Source organism: Amblyraja radiata, chromosome 31 (genome assembly GCF_010909765.2).
Source record: "Amblyraja radiata isolate CabotCenter1 chromosome 31, sAmbRad1.1.pri, whole genome shotgun sequence".
NCBI classification, from domain to species: Eukaryota; Metazoa; Chordata; class Chondrichthyes; order Rajiformes; family Rajidae; genus Amblyraja; species Amblyraja radiata.
In genome coordinates this window covers 25,187,120-25,208,568 of record NC_045986.1, presented here as the reverse complement: position 1 = coordinate 25,208,568, position 21,449 = coordinate 25,187,120, and the positions used below count along the sequence as shown (strand labels likewise).

Sequence of the window (21,449 nt, the reverse complement as noted above, 5' to 3'; positions counted from 1 at the left end):
GATGAGGCATTTTTTGGAGCATAACAGTAAATTTCTGCATCATTGTTCTATTTTGGTACAAATGACAATGACTCCCGTGAAGGGGAGAGATTTCACACAGGAAGGTAGATAACAAAGAGTATACTTTGTGTCGTACAGGTTATATTCCTTGTGCCACACAGGACCACCGTCCCTAGGCACTGGTATAATATGTGTGGGGTACAGTTCCAGCAAGACATTGTCCCTCACACACAGCAGTTTCAGTGCAGCCCACATCTGCCCCCTGGTGGTCAGCTCAATGATGAGTGTTGATCAGGTCTCTGACACGAATCACTCACATTTCCACTTCATCCAGAGGCGCTCACTGTGATTTATCCATTCAACAGCGAGGTGTGAAGGCCGCAGTCCACGGGCCTTCCAGCTTAAACAAATCCACTTTAGTAGGAGATTTATTTTGCTTATTGTCGAATTTCCACCATAAATAATTCCAAACAGGAATGAACCAGCTGCTCCCCCTGCTGGTGGAGTTGGTCAATGACGACCCAGTGCCATTCACGGAGGTGTGGTGATCCAAGCTTTAGAGTTAGTGTGGTCCAAGCTCGATGGACCGAGCAGTCCAGCTCTCATTGCTGGGGGAACTCAGCAGCTCAGGCAGCATCTGCAGAGGGAATGGATTGACAGCGATTTGGGTCTGAAGAAGCGTCCTGAACTGAAACATTGTCCATTCCGTCCACAGATGCTGCCTGACTCGCTGAGTTCCTCCAGCATTTTGTGTTTCGCTCAGGGTTCCAGCATCTGCAGTCCTTTGTGTCTCCTGTCCCATTAAACGCTGCCAGAGCAGGTACAAACATAGGTAGGTAATACATTGCAGGTCAATCCTCACTGAATCACACCCGACCAAGGCCGATACAACAAAGCCCCCAAAGCCTTAAAACTACTCGTTAACTTTCACCCCCTCCCCGACCCAGCCCATCACTCCACTGAGAAGCATCTTCTGTACCTGGAACCTGTGGACAGGTAGAGGCAGCTTGTCTCAGGCTTGGCCTGACTGTCAGACTTGTCAGCACACACCTCTGATGCATCGAGTACTTGGTTTATCCAAAAATAAATGAAGATCACAATTACACCAGAGGCACTTCATTACAAAAAAGCTGAATTTATTAGCAGATTCGCTAAAAAAAAAGAAACAATTTTTACAAGATAATGCGGGGCCAGTGGTGCTGAAACTATTCTCTTATCTTTCAATCTCTACGATGTCCAGGACCTGTCTGAGTGGTCACTATGGAGACGGGAGGTGGATGGGAGGGGATGCCCGAGATCATGTGACAAACCTTTGTGCAGCACGGCATTGGCAGGCTTGTTGCCGGCCAGAGACTCCTTGGAGAGGTGCTGGTGACTCTCGGCCAAGCATTCCACCTCGGCAAAGCGGGCGTTGAGTGCCATGGCGGGGTGGTTGGGGTCCTGGGTCATGTTGAGGTACGCAGCTCTCCGCAGTTGCTCTTCAATCACCAGGGCCTGCTCCAGGAGCTGATGTTGGCAAAAAGGAGACAGGAGGGGGGGGGGGGAGGGGAATCAGTGTAAATGGTCAGCGACACTCCCTCCATCCCCATCCACCCACCCACCACTGACCCAGGGTCTCACCAACATCCCAACAAGGTCCATCAGTGAGAAACAAAGCAAAGGGGAGGAGGACAGAGGGTGGGGGACAGCAGCATCTATGGAGCAAAGGTTTCTACAGCACTTTTGTCCACCTTTGATTTTCCAGCATCTGCAGTTCCTTCATAAACACAGAGGGTGGGGGAGCGGGGCAGGGCTTCTGATCCAGGGCACTTACCAGGAGTTTAAGAGGGAACTGCAGATGCTGGGAAATCGAAGGTACACAAAAACTCCACTCAGCGGGTGCAGCAGCATCTATGGAGCGAAGGAAATAGGCAACGTTTTGGGCCGAAACCCTTCTTCAGATACCAGGAGTATCGTGCAGGAGAGAAGTGGAGGGTACAAGGGTCAAGTGGGACAGGGGAAGGAGGGGGCATGGGGAATGGTGTGAGAGGAGCAAAAAACAGATGAATGAAGAACTGAATCATCCTTCACAGCCACAGAGTCCCAGAGTTAGTAAATGTAGAACACACGGCCGCTAACCTTGACATTGCAAACATATTTGGTTTAAATAACAACCAGATAATTGAACTGTGGGTTACGGGATAAATACGGGAAGATTTCCAGCTTTTCGATATGTGCCCAGGGACTTGAACATTCCTGGGAAAGCGGGAGGGGGTGGTGCCCATTGTGTTCCCACACGGCTGCTCTGGATCTACATGTCACATCAACCGCACAAGCCCCTGACTCTAATGCAACTGGAAATAGATCCTGTTCACAGGCGTGCACAACCACAGCATGTGTGCATCTCAGAGGTGGGGGGGGGGGGGTAAAGTGAAGATTGGGGGGGGGGAGTGGCAAGGAAGCAGGGGCAGAGAGAGATCTCAGACTGCCAACAGTTTGGTTGAGACCCCAATACTTAGATGTGAAGTTGCCACCCCAGGTACCATCAGCACGGTACCTTACAGCACGTATATTTCCCACCCCAGCCCAAGGGTTGAGCGATGCATGAAAATCACTGACTTCAAGACACCAGTCTGTGACAGACACCAAGAACTTGCGGCGCTACAATTGCGCAGCAGTAGAGCTACTGCCTCACGGCACTAGAGACCCAGGTTCAATCCTGACTACAGATGCTCTCTGTACAGAATCTGCACATTCTCATTGTGACCACGTGGGTTTCCGCCGGGTGTCCAGGTGTCCACCCACATTCCATTGATGCGGATTTTCAGGTTAATTGGCTTCTATAAATTGCCGCTAGTGTGGAGGATGCAAAATTGGGATAACATGGAACTAGAGTATGGGTGATTAATGGTCAACGTGGGGCCTGGAGGGCTGAAGGGCCTGTTTCCATGCTGTATCTCTACAAAAAACTAAAATGATGCATTCAGTGATGGGGTTTGGTGTTATTTTCCAGCCAGGAATTCCAGGAATCACTGACTCCTTCCCAGTGAGAGTGGAAGCTGCCCCTTGTGTCCAATGTACAATGTCAGCAGTGAACAACCTGATCATCAGTGATGATCACCACCGAAGCAGCAGATATCTGTACATCAATGCCCTGCGGGGGGAGCGGTGCCAACCTGCCCCCCCAGCCCCCTCCCCTGTGGACCCACCACTGCAGGCAACTCCCACATGCTCTCTCCGAAATGGACCAAGGAGGGATGGGCAATAAAAAACTGCCCCGGTCTAAAAAATAATGAATAATAAAACGTAGCAGCTGTTGGGGCCCACGGCTGATTTACCTTGAACCTCCTGGCGAGGAATTTGTTCTTCATTTCCAGGAAGTTGCCCTTGTTCATCTCGGCCTTGAAAGGTTCATTGATGATGGTGTATCTGGGGTCGTTTTGGATGTCCTGCCACCGGGCGTACCCATGGCTGCACAGAAACGTTAAGAAAAGCAGAACGTGGGGAACGACCGGGGGAAGACGAGGTGCTTGCACGAGACTCAGGATGAACGGATAAGTTATAGAGTCATACAGCGTGGAAACAGGCTCTTCGGCCCAACTTGCCCCAACTACGCTAGTCCCACCTGCCCATGTTTGGCCCATATCCCTCTAAACCTGTCCCATCCATGTACCTGTCTTACTGTTTCTTAAACGTTGGGATAGTCTACAACAGTTCCGATTCACTCGTGTCTAGTGGCTGAGTTAACGGAGCACTTTGCTTGAAATCTCCCTCGTGACTTTCCCATTAAAAAGTCCCATAGCAAATTCTGCACATGTTCGGCACAGAAAATGCCTTTGCTACTTGGCTTTAATGCACAAATGTGACATTTGCTGTTTCACACCAGCTCCCTGTGCATGTTCCAGTTTTTCCTGAAAAATAAGGAAGTAATTCATCTAGGTGAGAAGATGTGTCTCGGAAAGAACTGTAGATGCTGGACAGGCAGCATCCCTCGAGAGAAGGAATGGCTGGCGTTTCGGGTCGAGACAAGTCTCAAGAGCTTTAGACTCAACTTCTTGAAGGGCTTTGGTCTTCATTTCTCGAAAAGGAATATACAGGCACCGGGAAAGGTACAGGAACATTTGCCAGGACATTACAAACTGCAGGAAGGATTGAACAGGAGGAAAAAGAGCAAACAAAAGTGTGAAGAGCTGAAATCTTCCAGGGAGAGTCATACAACACAAACGACCCTTTGGCCCAACCCTTGCGTACTGACCAAGATGCCACTTCTAAGCTAGACCCATTTGCCTCTAAGACTTTCCTATCCATGTACAGTCCAAGTGTCTTTCAGTGTCGTGAAGGGAAGGTGAGCAACGATGACAGCTCCGCTTGCAGTGTGTCTGGGTTGAGAGGTTGTATTGAAGGAGAAGTGAAGCTAAACAAAGGAAGAAGAGAGGATGAGGATAAAGTGATGAAGCTGGAAGATTTTGGGACGAGTTTCTGATGGAGCATGGAATGTCCACAGTGCAAGTCCAACGTCAGCCTGTGACCACGAGTCCCCACGGCAGCTCTGAATCCTCCTCTCTGTGAGGCTCCCGGTGCCCTGACCACCCCCCACCACCCACCCTCCCCACCACCCCTCCCCAGGGTCAGGAAGAGGATACGCAACGATGCCAGCCAGCAGCCAGTAGTCGTGCCTCCTGTGCCAGATATCGTAGATCTTTCCGGAAGAGACGGCAGCTCGCTCTTCGTTCTGCCAAAGCGTGTGCAGTTCTATCAAAGCAAAAGGCAAAGTGGTTCCTTGCAGCGACGGCCCGTGCAGGCTCCGAGCCCAGCGCTGATGTAACGGAGTCCTCAGCTCCGTCACCCATCTCTGAACCCTCGCGCTCCCGACCGAGAAACGTTCCCGGTGGGAGGAGTGGGGTGGGAGGGGGGGGGGGGGGGGGGTTACACCTGAACTGACCCGGGCTCAGGGAGGCAGGGACGTGACGAGATAATGAATCTGGTTCAAAACACAAAGCGCTGGAGGAACTCAGTGGGTCAGGCAGCATCTGTGGAGGGAATGGACAGACGACATTTCGGGTCGAGACTCTTCTTCAGACTGATTGTAGTATGAGGGAGAAAGTTGGAAGAGAGGTGGGGGAGGGACACAGCCTGGCGAGTGATAGGTGGATACAGGTTAGGGTAGGAGTGAGGGAGTGAGGGGAGGTCCACCAGCACTACGGCAGCTGAGGGAAGCAGGAGACGTGATGAGAGAATTAATCTTGTTCTTCCTCACTGTTCACGTCACAGAAACGGGGGCAGCGGGGTGGTGGGGTTTATAGACCGGGCGATGGAATCTGTGGGTGGGGTTTATAGACCAGGTGGGTGGGGTGCATGGGGCGGGAGGGGACTGCGGGTTTCTAGACTGGGCAGTGGGGTCCGTGGGGTTTTATAGACCAGGCGGGCAGGGTCCGGTACCTGTGAAACCCCCGTCAGCGATGTTGAACATAAACTTCCCTTTGCCAGACTGATCCTTCCTGGCCTCGTCCTCCTTCACCTCCTTTGCGAGTTCTCCATTCTGCAGACTCTCTGCGACTTCTTTGTCCTCAGTCGTGTCCTCGGCTGCTGAAGGAAAGTCGGGTTAAACCTCTCCCGGCAACGTTCACCTCCCGCCGTCTCCAGCCCAGCGGCAGCAGAACCATCACAGGTAGAGTCGTGACGCCAGAGACAGTCTCTCCCTGGCCATGGACCAAACGGCAGGGACCAGCAACACCAGGTTAAGTCCTGGTTAATTCCTGGGATGGCGGGACAGACGTATGATGAAAGAGTGGGTCGACTGGGCTTGTATTCACTGGAATTTAGAAGGATGAGAGGGGATCTTGTAGAAACATATAAAATTCTTAGAGAATTGGCCAGGGGAGAATGAGGTGACATTTTCCTGATATTGGGAGAGTCCAGAACCAGGGGTCACAGTTTAAGATTAAGGACATTTAAGACTGAGATGAGGATAAACCTTTTAACCCAGAGTTGTGAATCTGTGGAATTCTCTGCCACAGAAGGCAGTGGGGGTTTCAAGAGAGAGTTAGATTTAGCTAAGGGGATCAAGGGGTACGGGGGAAAAGCCGGAATATTTTGGCTGATCAGCCATGATAATATCGAATGGCAGTGCTAGCTCGAAAGGCCGAGTGGCCTACTCTTGAACCTATTTTCTGTTTCTAACGTCATGGGATACAGCCCTGGCTTTGTCTCCCTCCAGTGGCCTAGCCTACCCCATGGGGCCTGACCCTGGCACCCTGGTCCTGAGGGTCGGCTGCACTCCCTCACACACACACGGCTGCCTGCACAGAGGCTGCAAGTCACATGGATGAGATGCAACTGATCAAGTTTAACGCTCATCCAAAAATCCTCCCATAAACTGGGGTGTAGTCCTGATCTTCCAACCTACCTCCAAGCGGACCTTGGACTTTCTCTTCGTAACTGCAATACTATAACACTGTATTCTGCGCTCTGATATTCTTCTCTCTGCTCAACCAGTTGAACCACATCTGGAAGGGGTGAAGGGAGGAGGTGCAGGGTAGGTGTGGCGGGACGGGGGGGGGGGGGGGGGGGTGGTTGCAGGTGGAGAGGGAGGGCGAGGTTGGCGAGAGGAGGGGAGCATGGGACCAGGCGCCCTTCACCCCTTCCTCAGCACCACCTCCACCCGCACCTTTGGGGTGTGCTGGTGCCGGGAGCGGGGGGGGGGGGGGGAATGCCGGACAGGGAGGGGGGGGGAGGGTCCCGGGTGCCCGACAGCCCACCGTCAGCACCACCCCTGGCCGCACCTTTGGGCTGTGGCGATGCCGCCTGTTCCAGCAGCTCCAACTCGCCCCTCTCCTCCGCTCCGGCTTCGCTCAATAGCTTCTTGCTCTCCGCTTCCTGCGGGTTCTCACCGGCTGGAACAGCTCTCTCTCCACTGGGAACCTGCCACAGGGTAAACATTAGGATAACACATCAGTGCTGCACTGGACCCAGCCCCTCCCCCCAATCCGACCTCTCACCTCTCCCCCTGGGGAATCCCTGACTCTAGCCCCCAGCTGACCCCTCCCCCTGGGGGAACCCACCTGTCCTGTGCCTCTGTCAGTGACCCACTCCTGCCCAATTCTGCTTTCCACCCTTCATGCCGTAAAACCTGTTGTATTTTTAACCTTGCCCCATTGGTGAAGGGTCGTGGTGAGATCTCTTTCCACAACTCAGTGATCTGCCCATGTTTCAGAATGAATGATAGACCATAGGCAATAGGTGCAGGAGTAGGCCATTCGGCCCTTCGAGCCAGCACCGCCATTCAATGTGAACATGGCTGATCATCCCCAATCAGTGCCCCTTCTCCCCATATCCCCTGACTCCGCTATCTTTAAGAGCCCTATCGAGCTCTCTCTTGAAAGTATCCAGAGAACCGGCCTCCACCGCCCTCTGAGGCAGAGAATTCCACAAACTCACCACTCTCTGTGAGAAAAAATGTTTCCTCGTCTCCGTCCTAATGATATTTTATTGTCACATGTTGCAAGTCACAGTGATATTCCTTGTTTTGCATAACCCAATGTATGCAGAGTCAACCATGTAAAGTTACAAGTAGTCCACTGCAACACAAACCATTTTTACCACATTCCATCGTTGTGACCAGAGTTCTGGTGCAGCTTTTGGCCGACACCATCTTACGCAGCCAGAGTGAAAAATAGTCAGCACCTGATCAGGCACACTCCACAATACAGAGGGTCACGGACCGGTCTTTGAAAATGGCGCCAAAACCTGGCGACTCTTGCACGCAGTCTATGTGGACTATTTCTAAATTCCTTTCTATTAATCGGGGACTGTGACAAAATATGACAAAATTTGCTGAACTCTATGTAAAAAAAAAATGTATAATTGTACGTCTGTACATGTGGCAATAAAGAACCATTGAACCAAGTGCAGCAGTTACTGTACTTTCAGGCAGTGAGATTCACTTTGCCCTTCAATACTTGCCTCGGTCTCTTCCTTCTCCCTCTCGCCATCATCCATCATCTCTGCACAGCAGCCGTTCTTCTCTGAGAGGGAAGAGAATTGTTTTGGTCAGGTTAAACCTGCAGCATTGCTTGCCGCAGCTTCAAGGGGTTCCCCCACCCCCCACAGAGCGACTGGCCCAGCAGCAGCAGGATGGCCAAGGCTCATTGCCCTGGGTTAAACCACTGACCCACTTCCTGCAGACGTACCACCCCGTCCTTGAAGCTAGATGGTGGTGTGCGTGCGTGTGTGTGTCCACATCACCCTTCAATTCCACTTCTTGGCCCCCACTGGGCTCGTGCCCCCCCGCTGCCCTTCATAGAGATGTGATGAGGACATTGCCAGGTCGAGAGGTCCTGAGCTACAGGGAGAGGTTGGGCAGGCTTGGAGCGCAGGAGGCTGAAGCGTCATCTCATAGAGATGTAGAAAATCATGAAGGGACAAGATAGAGTAAGTGCACAGTCTTTCCTTATATCATATTTCTTATATTATTTCATATCTGCTTCAACCACCACCCATGGCAATGTGTTCCTGACACTTCTACCCTCTTTGTAAAACAAAACTCACCCCGTACATTTCCTTTAAATGTTGCCCCTCTCACCTTAAAGCTATGCTCTCTAGACTTTGACATTTCCACCCTGGGGGAAAAAGGTTCTGACCTGTGCCTTGTCAGAATCAACCAAACATGCTCAGGCCAGTCAACCCCAACCCTTGCTCCCTGTCCCACCAGCCAACCGTTACACTCATGCCTTGGACAGGCAACACTGGACTCTGACCCAGCGGGACCCACCGGTAGAGGAATGGGCTGGCACCCCGGCGGTTGGGCAGGCAGGGCTGGCAGCCACGGGCGTGCTGGAATCGGAGGAGATGCAGTCCATGGGCTTCTTGCTCTCCATTCTCTCCGGCACCATGTCGGGCGTGCTGTACCTCCCGTTGATGTATTCAAACTCCTGCACCTAACATGTGTTTTCCAGAAAGATCAGGTTAGTGACGAAAAGCAACTCAAACATCAGAAAAACAGGTCGGGCAATGGAAGAGTAAAACCTCAAACCAGGCACAGGTGACAGGGAGGAAATGTGGTCGTGGAACTGGTTGTGGAAATGTCCATCTGACCCACTTCAGCTGTTAAACGCCCTCAGGACCTAACGCATACAGCAGGAACATCACCCTAGACACAAGGAACTGCAGGTGCTGGTTTATAAAGCGACAAAACTGGGTTCAATAATGACCAACCCCACTCACCCACTCCATGCCCTGAAGGTGATCAAGAGCAGCATCTTCAGTCAGAGACTGATTGCACCAATGTGCAAAACTGAGAGACATAGGAAGTCCTGTTTACCAGCTGCTATAAGGTTATATAATGCGCATAAATAACTGCACTTTTTTAAATTAATTGTATTTTAACTTGTATTTTAACTTGTATTTTAACTTGTTAAGTTTGGAAGCTATTTGAGGAAATGTGTGGTGTTATGTCTGTCTTGAAGCTGTCGTGGCACTGTAATTTCCTGTAAAGGATTATTAAAGGTATAATCAATCAATCAATCAATCAATCAAAACGTGCTGGAATAAATCTGCATCAGGCAGCATTTATGGAGAACATGGATTGGTGATATTACGGGTCGGGTTCCTTCTTCAGACTCAGAGCGTAAACATCGCCTATCCAGGAACATTACCCAGCTTGCTGGACTATGCAGCGAGCATTGCTCCATATCCAGCTGGTCACACACGCCATGATCAAACGTCACAGATAAAGCTCTGCTCCGCCTCTAACCAATGCCGGGAACATTTCATTCACTGGTGTCGAGGGAGCTTTATCATACAGGCAGAGAGACACAAAATGCTGGAGTAAATGGAGTAAGAGGTGACCGCGCTTTAGCGGTTGCAGTACCTAGACTGGAATAGCATCCCGCTCCTCATCAGAACTACCCCCACCATCGACTCCTTTAAGTCACGACTCAAAACCTATTTCTACTTCTTAGTGTTTTTGAGACCCTCTGAAGGGGCGCTGTAAACAGTTTATGCATGTATTGTTAGGTCTGTCTACCATTGTATGTATCAAACTAGTACCTGCACTGATGTAAAGCATGTTGGTCAACATGAGTTATTTTTAAATGTGCTATACAAATAAAGTTATTATTATTATTATTATTATTATTATTATTATTATTATTATTATTATTATTATTATTATTATTATAACTCAGGTCAGGCAGCATCTCTCTTGAGAAAAGGAATAGGTGACGATTCGGGTCAAGACCCTTCATCAGACCCGACCTTTATCCAACCTTATCGATCCCCAGCCCCGCTCAGCCCGATTTTACCTTCCCCACAAAACGTCATCAACAGAACTAACCTTAAATATCTTTGGTGGAAACCAGCATCTGCAGCTCCACCTTACACACAACAAGCTTTATTATATATTTGACTTGCTCCACCTTCAAAGGGAGTATTTACTGAAGAGAATAGAGAACCTTTTACTCTCTGTCCAATCTATGCTGTCGTTCACTCAGGAGCGTGTCATTGATTACCAGAATGTTCCATTCGCCACCATGTGCACAAAACTTAACAAAAAATATGAACACACGACTTTATCAGAATGCAGTCAGTAATGTTTCTTTGTTTGAGTTTGAGGAAGGGTTTTGACCTGAAATATTCCCTATTCCCTTTCTCCAGAGATGCTGCCTGACCCGCTGAGTTACTCCAGCACGTTGTGTCTATCTTCGGTGTAAACCTTCCGACACACGTTTCTTTGTTTATCAGGCAAGCCCGTATTTTGTGTAGGAAACAACTGCAGATGCTGGTTTAAATCGAAGGTAGACACAAAATGCTGGAGTAACTCAGCGGGTCAGGCAGCACCCCTGGAGAGAAGGAACAGGTGACATTTCGGGTCGAGACCCTTCCTCAGACTGAAGCCGATATTTTATTAATTAACGAGACATAAATGTGTATGTCTCCTTATAACTGGGGCAAGATTAGATTAAGTTGCTGTTGAATTAGTGAGTAGTCCCCTCTGGTCAAAAGTCAACCTGCCAGGTCCTGCTACTACTTGCACTGCCACTAGTGGGCAGTACTGCCGGCATTCTGAGTTCACTGAGACTGAAAATATATAAACAATTGTGAATCCCTTCACTCTCTGACCCAGTGGACATCTCCCACATTTTACTGTTTTATGTACATGGTTCATGTTGGCTGCCAGAGCTACAATTCAATCCTTGAGCAAAAACACCAAGTGCTGGAGGAACTCAGCGGGTCAGGCAGCATCTGTGGAGGAGATGGGCAGACCACGGTTTGGTCGGGACCCTTCCTCAGAATGAAATTCAATCCCTGCTTCCACTGAACCAAATGCATCTGAAGTGCATCAGACAAGTTCTCAAACCTCTGATACTCCCACCTGGCGGCATGGTGGCACAATGGTCGAGTTGCTCCCCTCAGCGCCAGAGACCTGGGTTCGATCCTGGCTGCAGGCACTGTCTGTACGGAGTTTGTATGTTCTCTGTGTCACCACGTTTCCTCCCACATTTCAAAGACATGCAGGTAATAGGTTAATGGCCTCTGTAAATTGTCCCTAATCTGTGGGATAGAACTGGTGTACAGGAGGGCCAAAGGGCCTGTTTATATGCTGCATCTCTAAACTAAAACTAAATCTGTCCTACCCACACAACTGTCAAGAGGAGAGGGACTTTATGATCTGCCCACAAGCACCAGCTCTCTATCCCTCAGCTTATTGAACAAAAATTAATGATTGCACTGGGGAAACAGGCCCTTCGGCCCACGGTGCTCATTCCAACCATCGATCACCCATTCACACTAGTTCTATGTTATCCCACTTTATCATCCACTCCCGACACACTAGGCATAATTTTACAAAGGACAAATAACCTACAATCCCGCACATCTTTGGGATGTGTGAGGAAAACAGAGCACCTGGAGGAAGCCCACACGATCAAAGGGAGAACGTGCAAACTCCACGCAGACGGCACCTGAGGCGAGGATCGAACCTGGGTCTCTGGCGCTGTGAGGCAGTAGTTCTAGCAGCTGTGCCATAGTGCCTTCAACGTAGACAAGAGTTTCCACAATGCCGTTAGCAAGTTGCAACATTCCCAACTCACCTTCTTCCTGACCAGTGACATCACGCCTATCCTGGTGAGCACGTGTTGCCGGGACAACCCCTCACGGGGAACGCCATCCGCAAATGTCTCCGATCCATCCGCACCCGGCTCACACAAGTGCCTCATGAACAGCGAGACGTAGGCCCTGGGGAGAGAGAGAGAGGGCGGGGGAGGGAGGCACCACAAGCTTAGAGTCATACTGCACGGAAACATGTCCTTCGGCCCAGCTCGTCCATGCTGACCGAGACGCTTCATCTGAGCAAGTCCCATTTGCCCGCATTTGATCCATTTCCCTCCAAACCTTTCCTCTATCCATGTACCTATCCAAATATCTATTGTTATAATATCTGCCTCAACTACCTCCCCCTGGCAGTCCGTTCTATATATCCACCACTCTGAAATGGTTGCCCCTCAGGTTCACATTAAATCTTTCCCCCCTCACCATAAACCTATGTCCTCTGTTTTTTGATTCCCCTACTCTGGGTAAAAGATTGTGCGTTCACCCCATCTATTCCTCTGAAGATTTTATACATCTCTGTAAGATCACCCCTCATCCTCCTGCGCTCCGAGAAGAAAGTCCTACCCTGTCCAACGTCTCCCTGTGGCTCAGGCCTGGTGCGTACAGCCACACGTTTAGTGGAGAAACTTTCTCCTGGGAATCCTCCCAGGGAGGGGGGTGGGGGAGGGCAGTGGGGGAGGGTGGGGGAGGGCAGTGGGGGAGGGGGGGGGAGAGCAGTGGGGGAGGGTGGGGGAGGGTGGGGGAGGGCAGTGGGGGAGGGTGGGGAGCAATGAGAGAATGGGTCCGTTGAGTCACAGCTTTACAAGAGTGAGGGATTCACCCCTCCCCCTGGATCCCCTCTGACCCCACGTCCCCGGGACCTGTGCACTGGTGTGTGATAGGGGGTGTGGAAGGGAAGGCCAAGAGATGGAGGATGTCCCGGGGAGGTGGGGAGAGGAGTCGTCAGCATGACAGGGGCTGCGCGTGTGTGTGTGTGTGTGTGTGTGTGTGTGTGTGTGTGTGTGTGTGTGTGTGTGTGTGTGTGTGTGTGTGTGCGTGTGTGTGCGTGTGTGTGTGTGTGTGTGTGCATGTGTGGGTGTGTGTGTGCGCGTGTGTGCGCGTGCGTGTGTGTGCGTGTGTGTGTGTGTGTGTGTGAGCGGAGGACGAGGGGAATGCAAGACGTGTCAAGGACACGGTTACTGACATTAAACATACCGGAACTCCTTCTCACTCTTCCCGCGGAGATCACGCACCAGCCAGTGGGAGTTGAAAGCGTCTTGTGGAGGCATCCCCCAGCGCATGATGGCATTCACAAAGGCTTTCCGCTGCCGTGCATTGAACCCAAGGACCTGAAGACAGACGTTATCAGGAGGGGAGGCCGGCCGGTGAGTCCGGAACTTCCCGGTTATACCCACTGACCCCCAGATCCCCTCTGACCCCAGATACCCTCTGAACCCCAGATCCCCTCTGACCCCCAGATCTGGAGCAGACATTCACATCACGTGTAACCATGCAACCACTCTCAATAACATCCCCACGCCCGAATTCACACTCTCACTGTATCGCGCCACACACGACAATAACAAATCAACACCAACACAGCCACAGAAGGCGGTGCAAACCTAGTCAATTTATATTTTTAAGGCAGAGGTTGACAGATTAGTCCGGGTGTCAGGATTTAAGGAGCAAGAGCAGGAGAATGGGGTTGAGAGGGAAAGAGAGATCAGCCATGATTGAATGGCAGCGTAGACTCGTCGGATCGAATGGCCTATTTCTGCTCCTAGACCTTATTGATGTGTTGCACAGCTTCCTGTTAGTGCGGTGCAAGGTTTCCCGGCTGAGGGTGGAGGTTTCCTGGACAGGTTAAGTGTGACCTGGATTTAGGGGTCAGTTCTCGGGTGGCCTTGCCCTGGATGTGCTGGTGACGGACTCCGCAGAGTCCAGTGGGTTGGTTCCTGATTGGGACAAAGATCCCGCCTAGAGAAACAGAGACAATATCGTAACCTGCGACAAGGCCTGCGACTTACCCTCAAGATCGCTGAGGGGAATTTTGAGCGAAACTTTTTATCTGTGTCCATGTGTCTGAGGGGTGGGGAAGAATCTAAACAATGCTTGTGATGTCAGTCCTGAGGCAGAGTCCGGACTCCAGCTGGTTCAGTCCTTCCATCTCAGTGTTACTCTCACAGTCATTCATCTACTATCCTCATCTTCCCCACCAAAGAATAGTTAACGTGATCGAGAGATTCACATTAAGGAGCACACTCCAGATGAAACTCAACTCCATAGATTTGTACAGCACAGAGAACATGCCCTTCGGCCCTTCTAGTCCATGCCGACCATCAATTAGCCACCTACATTAATCCCATTGACTTGTGCTCTGTCCAAAGCCTTCCTCTGTCTTGGCAATCCAAGTGCTGGTCAGAATATTCCTTGAATGTTGGGAGAGTATAATTGCACGACACTCTCGGGCAGTGTATTCCCAACTCCAGCCACCCTGTGGGTGAAATAAGTCCTCCTTGTATCCCCTTTAAATCTCTCACGCTCTACACTAAACCTGTGCCGTCTGGCTAGACACCTCTTTATGTTTACTGAAGTCTACTCTACCCATGCCCCTTAATGTTGGTCATTTTTACTTGGTCCTCCCCAGCTTTCTCTGCTCTAAGCAAAATGAGACCAGCCTATCCAATCTCTCCTCGTGACTGAGACTGCAGCCCGGGCAACATCCTGGTGAATCTCCTCTGCACCCTCTCCAGAATAATCACATCCACTTATCAGTACTTGGCTCTGTAGCCCAACCCAGCAAACAAGAGCTTAAAAATAAACAGGCCTGGGCTCAGACACTGCTTACGAGATACTTATTGGTAGAGTGTCAGTAGTTTTATTCTGTAACAGTCTCTTGCGGAGACTATATAGAGGCCTTTACCCCATGTCTAGCCCACACTGTCCAACTGATAGTAGGGACTTTCAAGAAAGAGCTAGATAGGGCTCTTAAAGATAGTGGAGTCAGGGGATATGGGGAGAAGGCAGGAACGGGGTAATGATTGGGGATGATCAGCCATGATCACATTAAATGGCTCGAAGGGCCAAATGGCCTACTCCTGCACCTATTGTCTATTGACTTGGAGAGAGAGCATTTTGTTCTGTAACCAAACTATGGTTAACATGTAATTATTTGATGGGACAGTGTTTGGGAGAACTTCACTCTGTACATAAACCATGGTTATCTCCCTGGCAACATTTGACAGGATATGTAGCGGAGGCTCTACTCTGTATCGAAATTCTGCGGCTTCTGCCTCGAGCGTGACTGGGGTCGATATTGCGGCTGATAAGATGGATTAGGAGGCTACATTACCTCAATGTTGCCACCAACTCGAGCCAGTAATGGTGGGAGAGGTTTGTCTCGCTCGTTCTTAAGTTGCCTCCGGGATTGTCGTCTCCCAGCTGAATAACAAAAATTCAGGAATCAAAGTTCTGGAGGCAAAGGTGACAATTTCAAGATTAAATGACTGCCCTGGGTTAGAAAGGAAGCAGTGGCCAAATCCTCACCTTCCAACTTCTCTTCAAAGTCTTCATCCTCATCCTCTGAGCCCACAGAGTACTCGGACTGGTTGTCTGACAAGTCATCCTGCCACTCTGGAAAAGAGAATGGGCGGAGGAGGATACAGGCCCGGGAAAGGCAGACCGGTATTCCTTAGGAACACTCGGCAATGGTGGGCACCCATCGCTCCCACCTCTCTCCCCTGTCGTCGCCTCCAGACTCTCCTCAAACACCCCCTCCCCCCCCCACTCATCAAGTCAGCCTTTCCCTCCCCCCCTCCCCCTCACCAGTCTCCTAGTCTCCCCACCATAATCTCCCTCTCCTCCCCACCATCCCAATCTCCCCCCACATTCCCAGCCCACCACACTCCCCCCCCCCCCCCCCCCCCGTCCCCCCCACCATTACTACAGTCCCCCCCCCCCCCCCCCCCCTCATCTCCAGCATTAAATTAGAAAATACCGAAGAACTCAAGGTTAATTCAGTGCAGAGAAAAGCTTTGGGAGAATTCACTTTGACCAAAGAGGATTGGGGACACAACAGGGAACTGCAGATGCTAGAGTTATGAGCAAAACACCAACTGCTGGAAGAACTCAGTGGGTCAGGCAGCATCTGTGGAGGGAATGGACAAGCGGCGTTTCGAGGCGGGACCCTCCTTCTGATTTATGGAGTTTGGGGGGGAAATAGCTGGAAAATACTTTATTTTTTAAGGCTCTCTTTTCCAGCTTTCTCCATCGGTCTGAAGAGTCCCGACTTGAAGCATCGTCTGTCGGTTCCCTCCACAGCGTTGAAGATTGAGTGGACAGAGGTTTCTGTGACCACTTCAACCTGACCTCCTTCTCCCGCTGATCCCCAGCATCTTCAAACCTCCTTGACAACCCCCGGACATTCCAAAGCCCACTGAGGCATCGTCATAAAGTCACAACAGTGAGATATTCTTGCACAGTAATGTGATAACAGCCAATTAATGCCCAAAGACTGGGCAGGACAGTGGCTCAGCGGTAGAGTTGCCGCATTACAGCGCCTGAGACCCGGGTTCGATCCTGACTAGGGGTGTTGTTTGAATGGAGTTTGTACGTTCTCCCCGTGACCTCCGTGGGTTTTCCCCGGGTGCTCCGGTCTCCTCCCACACTCCAAAGTCGCAGGGGTTTGCAGGCTAATTGGCTTGGTAAAATGGTAAATTGTCCCTGTGTGTGTGTAGGACAGCGTTAGTGTGCGGGGATCGCTGGTCGGCGCGGACTCAGTTAGCCAAAGGGTCTGTTTCCGTGCTGTATCTCTAAACTAAACTAAACTAACGCACCTGCTCTACGGTGGTTGTTTAGGGGATAACTCCTGGCTAGGACTGCAGGGAGAAGAGATGGGGCCTTGGTTCAACATCTCATCCGCTGAGCTAATGAACCAACAACTTTGCTCGTGTCTAAGAGCCACATTTCGGCACAAACACAACAAGGTCGGATTTCCTCTCCAAAGGGCATCAGCAGCACAGACAGGTATTTTTTAGTGAGTTGGCTGATAGCAGCTTCTAATCCCACATTTATTTAACAACTGGTGTCAGGTGTACCAGTTTTACATGTTATCCACTCAGATCAGATATACTACACAAAAATACAATCATATTAAACTCAAGTATAATAGGTAGAGCAGAGCGGAAGATACAGAGTGCCCAGAATATAGTTCTCAGCATTGTGGTGCACCAGGTTCCATAGACAACATCCAAGGTCCTCAATGGGGTACAAGTGAATGGGACGGTAGCCTACGCTTGTGGAAGGACCGTTCAGAAGTCTGACAACAGAGGGGAAGAAGCTGTTCCAGGCAGTGTGCTCTTTCAAGATTCTGTATCTTTTCCCCGACAGGTGCGGAGGGAAGAAGGAATGACTGGAATGGGATAAGCCTTTGATTGTGTTGGCCGCTTTCCCCGAGGCAGCGTGAGGAGCAGATGGAGCCAATGGTGGAGTGTCTAGCCTGTGTGACGGAGTGGACTAGATCCAAACCTCTGCAATTTCTTGTGATCCAGGGCAGAGCTGTTCCCAGACCAAGCTGAGGTGCAATCCGACAGACAGTATGCTTTCTACGTTGCATCTACAGAACAAACATTCTGCCTGCCAATAGAGGGATCGGGTTTTGAGTCACCAGATTGTTGGTCCGCAGACCTCTGCATTGGAAGTGTGGAATCAGAACCACTCATGTACCATACCCTACTGCAATCTCTCCTTGATCAATTTACATACCTTGGTCCTCTTGGGAGGCATCATTGTAGTTGACCTGCTTGCGAACGCGTTTGCCTTTGCCCAGGTTCCTGGCCAGGTCCTCTTGCTGTTGCTCATAGTGATGCCTCAGCAGCTTCTCCCAGTAGTCAGGGTCCACATTCTCTTCCTGCTTAATGATCTCTCTTTCAACTTCCTCCTAATATTGCAAGAATATATTAATAGATCAGCAGAACCAAAAAAAAAACCCCCATCCCTATTAAACAATGTAACATATAACCATTAGTAGTTTTAGCTTACAGTAAACAAAAGTAAACTTGTTGCTATTGAAAAGATCTTTTTTTTTAATCCTGCAGGGAAAAATAACTTAGTTATTTTGCGAGGATGAAACTCTCGCTCCAAACCCCATTTCCTGCATTGACAAAAATGTCTTTAGAACATGTGTTAAAGATACATCTTCTAGATACGCTGGGATGCAGCCCCAGTGATGTGATCTGGGGTTATAGGGCGTTTCAGGGTCTCACAACATCAGACACCCTCGCCCAGGCGACCCAGCCGGGGTTGATCAGGCCCCGACTTGCATCCCAGCAGCAACCGCCCACGGATCAGGAAACTTGCTCCAAACCCCATTTCTTGCATTGACAAAAACGGGATTTTCTGTAGCACGAGGTTTCTTATAAAATCCCTTCTCGCACTAGAGCCCTGTCCTGTACTGTATAAAGTAGCAAGCATTGGTTAAGTTGGGCCCCCCGAAGGAAAGCTGTCACCTGTTCTTCCTCCTCCCGCACCACGTACTGAGCTACTTTGAAGGAACTGAGATACTCATTCATGTTCTGAATGTCAGCATCATCTGTGGCATTCTGGTTGCGGTCCAGCAGCTTGGAGATGGCGCGGTCATCGTAGTGGATCATCCGCATCTCCTCCGCCTCCTTCTCCGCTGGAAGTTAAAGACAAAACAATCAGCCATTTCCCTTTAACCTGACCGCACCTTGGCTACCAATCTGTGAGTTAACTAGCGCCGCTGAGAGGCTTCAATCTCGCTCCGGAATTCCCCTTTTTCCCTAAAACTCCACCAGTCCCTCTGGCATTCCATCATCCTTCACCCTATCCCCCTGTTCGTCTTCCATCCCATCGGCAAGATGTTTTGTTTGGTGTTTAAATGCGTGTTGGAAAATCTAAAGCTTTAAAATCTAACCCTATCCCAGACGACATTATACCTCTGATGCTGTTTACAAATGTATCCACCAGTGGGGATATGTGAAAATGGATGAGAGCCGGTTGGAGAAATGTCCTGGAGTACAGCCAGTGAGGCAAGGCTGGTGTGGGCTGTGCACGTTGATCTGTGCAATCATTGCCCACAATTATAAAAGTGAAGACCCAGGCAGCTACTGGGATCCAATCGGCCCCTCACACTTGTTCAACACTTCAACCAGAACGCGATTGATCAGGACCCAATCTTTGTTCAATATTCCTCAGTATCCCAAGAAAGACCTTTCACGTTCCGAAGCTCCAGTTACCCCACAGCCCCACAGCCAGATTCTCAATGCTTTTAATCCAAATACACGCAGCAATGGGCGCAGGTGGTTATTCAAGCACGGAGGCCGCATCAAGCCACACACTGTTCATTAAAGAACCATGACTGACCAACTCCACCCACTGTGATCATCACAGAGCCTTGTGTCACAAACTGACTCGTCACGCACCTGAAGATGGATTGATTGACTGAAAGATACAGCGTGGAAACAGGCTCTTCAACTCACTGAATCCACGCTGGCCATCAATCACCCCGTTCACACTAGTTCTGTGTTATCTGATTTTCACATCCACTCCCGACACACTAGGGGACAATTAACCTACCATCCCGTATTTTCTTTGGGATGTGGGCAGAAACCAGAGCACCCAGAGGAAATCTCGCGGTCATAGGTAGAACGTGCAAACCCCACACAGGCAGTACCCGAGGTCAGGATCGAACCTGGTTCTCTTTCATCCAATCAAAGCCACGTACCCGGGACATGAGATTGATCGATCTTTTGCATCACAAGGCAATAAAAGGATATGAATTGCAGAGAGTACAACATAAGAGACAGGACAGTAATGATCACCACCTAACCTCAGCTTCCTCCAAATCCCTCTCCAAATCTCTCCAGGTCACAGGCCATCAAGTCTCCGTCCAAGGTAGTAGTACTGAACCAAGACAGATATTTGGTGCTAAGGGATAGTTATGCTATCATTGACCAGACCCAAGGGATTGAATGGGCTTACTATATGTTTTTTTTATTTAAGATTAATTTTCACAAAGAGACTCCAATGAACCTCTGAACATGCGTCGGGCATCGACAACAATGGGGAGAAGGCTGGCCTTTCTGCTCCCCTCCTGCTCCACTGGTGGCTCCTCCTGCGCGGCTCCCCCATCCCTCGCTTCCTCACCTTCGTCATCTTTGAAGAGCTCCTCGGTGCCAAACTTGAGGATATCGTCCAACTCTTGCTTGGACATTGAGCCCGACTTGGAGCCCAGCCCCGGCCGCACTACCAGGTGAGTCAACATCATCTTCTTCTTGGCCACCTGCGTGATACGTTCCTCCACCGAGGCCCGGGTCACAAAACGATAGATCATCACCTTTTTGTTCTGCCCGATGCGATGAGCTCTGCTGAACGCCTGCAGTACAGAGGCTGCGTAAGACTAGGTTTCTGCAATCCTCTGCTGAACATCTCACCCCACATACACACAAACCCACTGCCCAAACGAGACACAACCGCCTGCTAGAGCTAAACCCGGTGAGATTTCACGTTACAATCTCCTCTACCCAAGAGAACTTTCCAGGACATAACATAATGATGAGTGTTTGACGGCACTGGGCCTGTACTCGCTGGAGTTTAGTAGGATGAAGGGACACCTCATCGAAACTTACCGAATATTGAAAGGCTTGGATAGAGTGAATGCGGAGAGGAGGTTTCCACTAATGGGAGAGGCTAGGACCAGAGACCATAGCCTCAGAATAAAAGGACGTACCTTTGGAAAGGAGATGAGGAGGAATTTTGTTAGTCAGAAGGTGGTGAATCTGTGGAGTTGCCTTGGAGGTCATGTCAATGGATATTTTTACGGCCAAGATTGACAGATTCTTGATTCTCCCGGGTGTCAGGGGTTATGGAGCGAAGGGAGGAGAATGGGGTTGAACGGGAAAGATAGATCAGCCATGATTGAATGACAGAGTAGACTTGATGAGCCGAATGGCCTAATTCTCCTCCTATAAAATGACGTTATGAACCAAAGGCAGGGTTAGCTGAGGCATCAGAGAATCCTCCAACGCTGCTAGGCAAGTAGTGAGAGAGCAACCTTGGGCAGGTTTTACCATTAAACTCCTTTTACAAACAATGCTTCATTCAACATGGGCATCACGTGGCAGGGCCAGTAGACCTTGGCCACCTCACGCTGGGGCTTGGCTGCAGACTGTTGGGGCCACTTCAGATGGTGACTCTGCACCAACTGGGAATTCTGTTCTGACCCAGATGGGTACAGATGTTAACCCTCCTACATGACACTGGTGAACCAGTCCCAGGTTGGTGTGAATCCAGCAGTTTCATGTGCACCTTCACTGCTGAGTTCTTTCGGCAGTGTTTTCGCATTGACTTACTCACCCGTCCCA

At 50.2% G+C, this 21,449-nt stretch overlaps 1 protein-coding gene across 5 annotated transcripts in view; it reads right to left on the bottom strand.

Moving 5' to 3' along the window:
• chd5 (chromodomain helicase DNA binding protein 5) overlaps positions 1 to 21,449 on the bottom strand; it is a 71,180-nt gene that overhangs the window by 7,219 nt on the left and 42,512 nt on the right. For 2 of the 5 annotated variants that reach the window (XM_033048161.1, XM_033048160.1), the window contains 14 exons: positions 20,233 to 20,461; positions 18,573 to 18,742; positions 17,830 to 18,004; positions 15,613 to 15,699; positions 15,419 to 15,507; positions 13,282 to 13,415; positions 12,069 to 12,213; positions 8,750 to 8,915; positions 7,942 to 8,003; positions 6,762 to 6,900; positions 5,419 to 5,565; positions 4,623 to 4,731; positions 3,318 to 3,450; positions 1,311 to 1,506 (listed from right to left, as the gene is read on the bottom strand). In XM_033048161.1, the coding sequence (XP_032904052.1) occupies positions 1,311 to 1,506; positions 3,318 to 3,450; positions 4,623 to 4,731; positions 5,419 to 5,565; positions 6,762 to 6,900; positions 7,942 to 8,003; positions 8,750 to 8,915; positions 12,069 to 12,213; positions 13,282 to 13,415; positions 15,419 to 15,507; positions 15,613 to 15,699; positions 17,830 to 18,004; positions 18,573 to 18,742; positions 20,233 to 20,461 (1,981 nt within the window). The remainder of the gene's footprint in view (positions 1 to 1,310; positions 1,507 to 3,317; positions 3,451 to 4,622; positions 4,732 to 5,418; positions 5,566 to 6,761; positions 6,901 to 7,941; positions 8,004 to 8,749; positions 8,916 to 12,068; positions 12,214 to 13,281; positions 13,416 to 15,418; positions 15,508 to 15,612; positions 15,700 to 17,829; positions 18,005 to 18,572; positions 18,743 to 20,232; positions 20,462 to 21,449) is intronic. The other 3 variants (XM_033048163.1, XM_033048162.1, XM_033048164.1) reach the window with 3 other exon arrangements.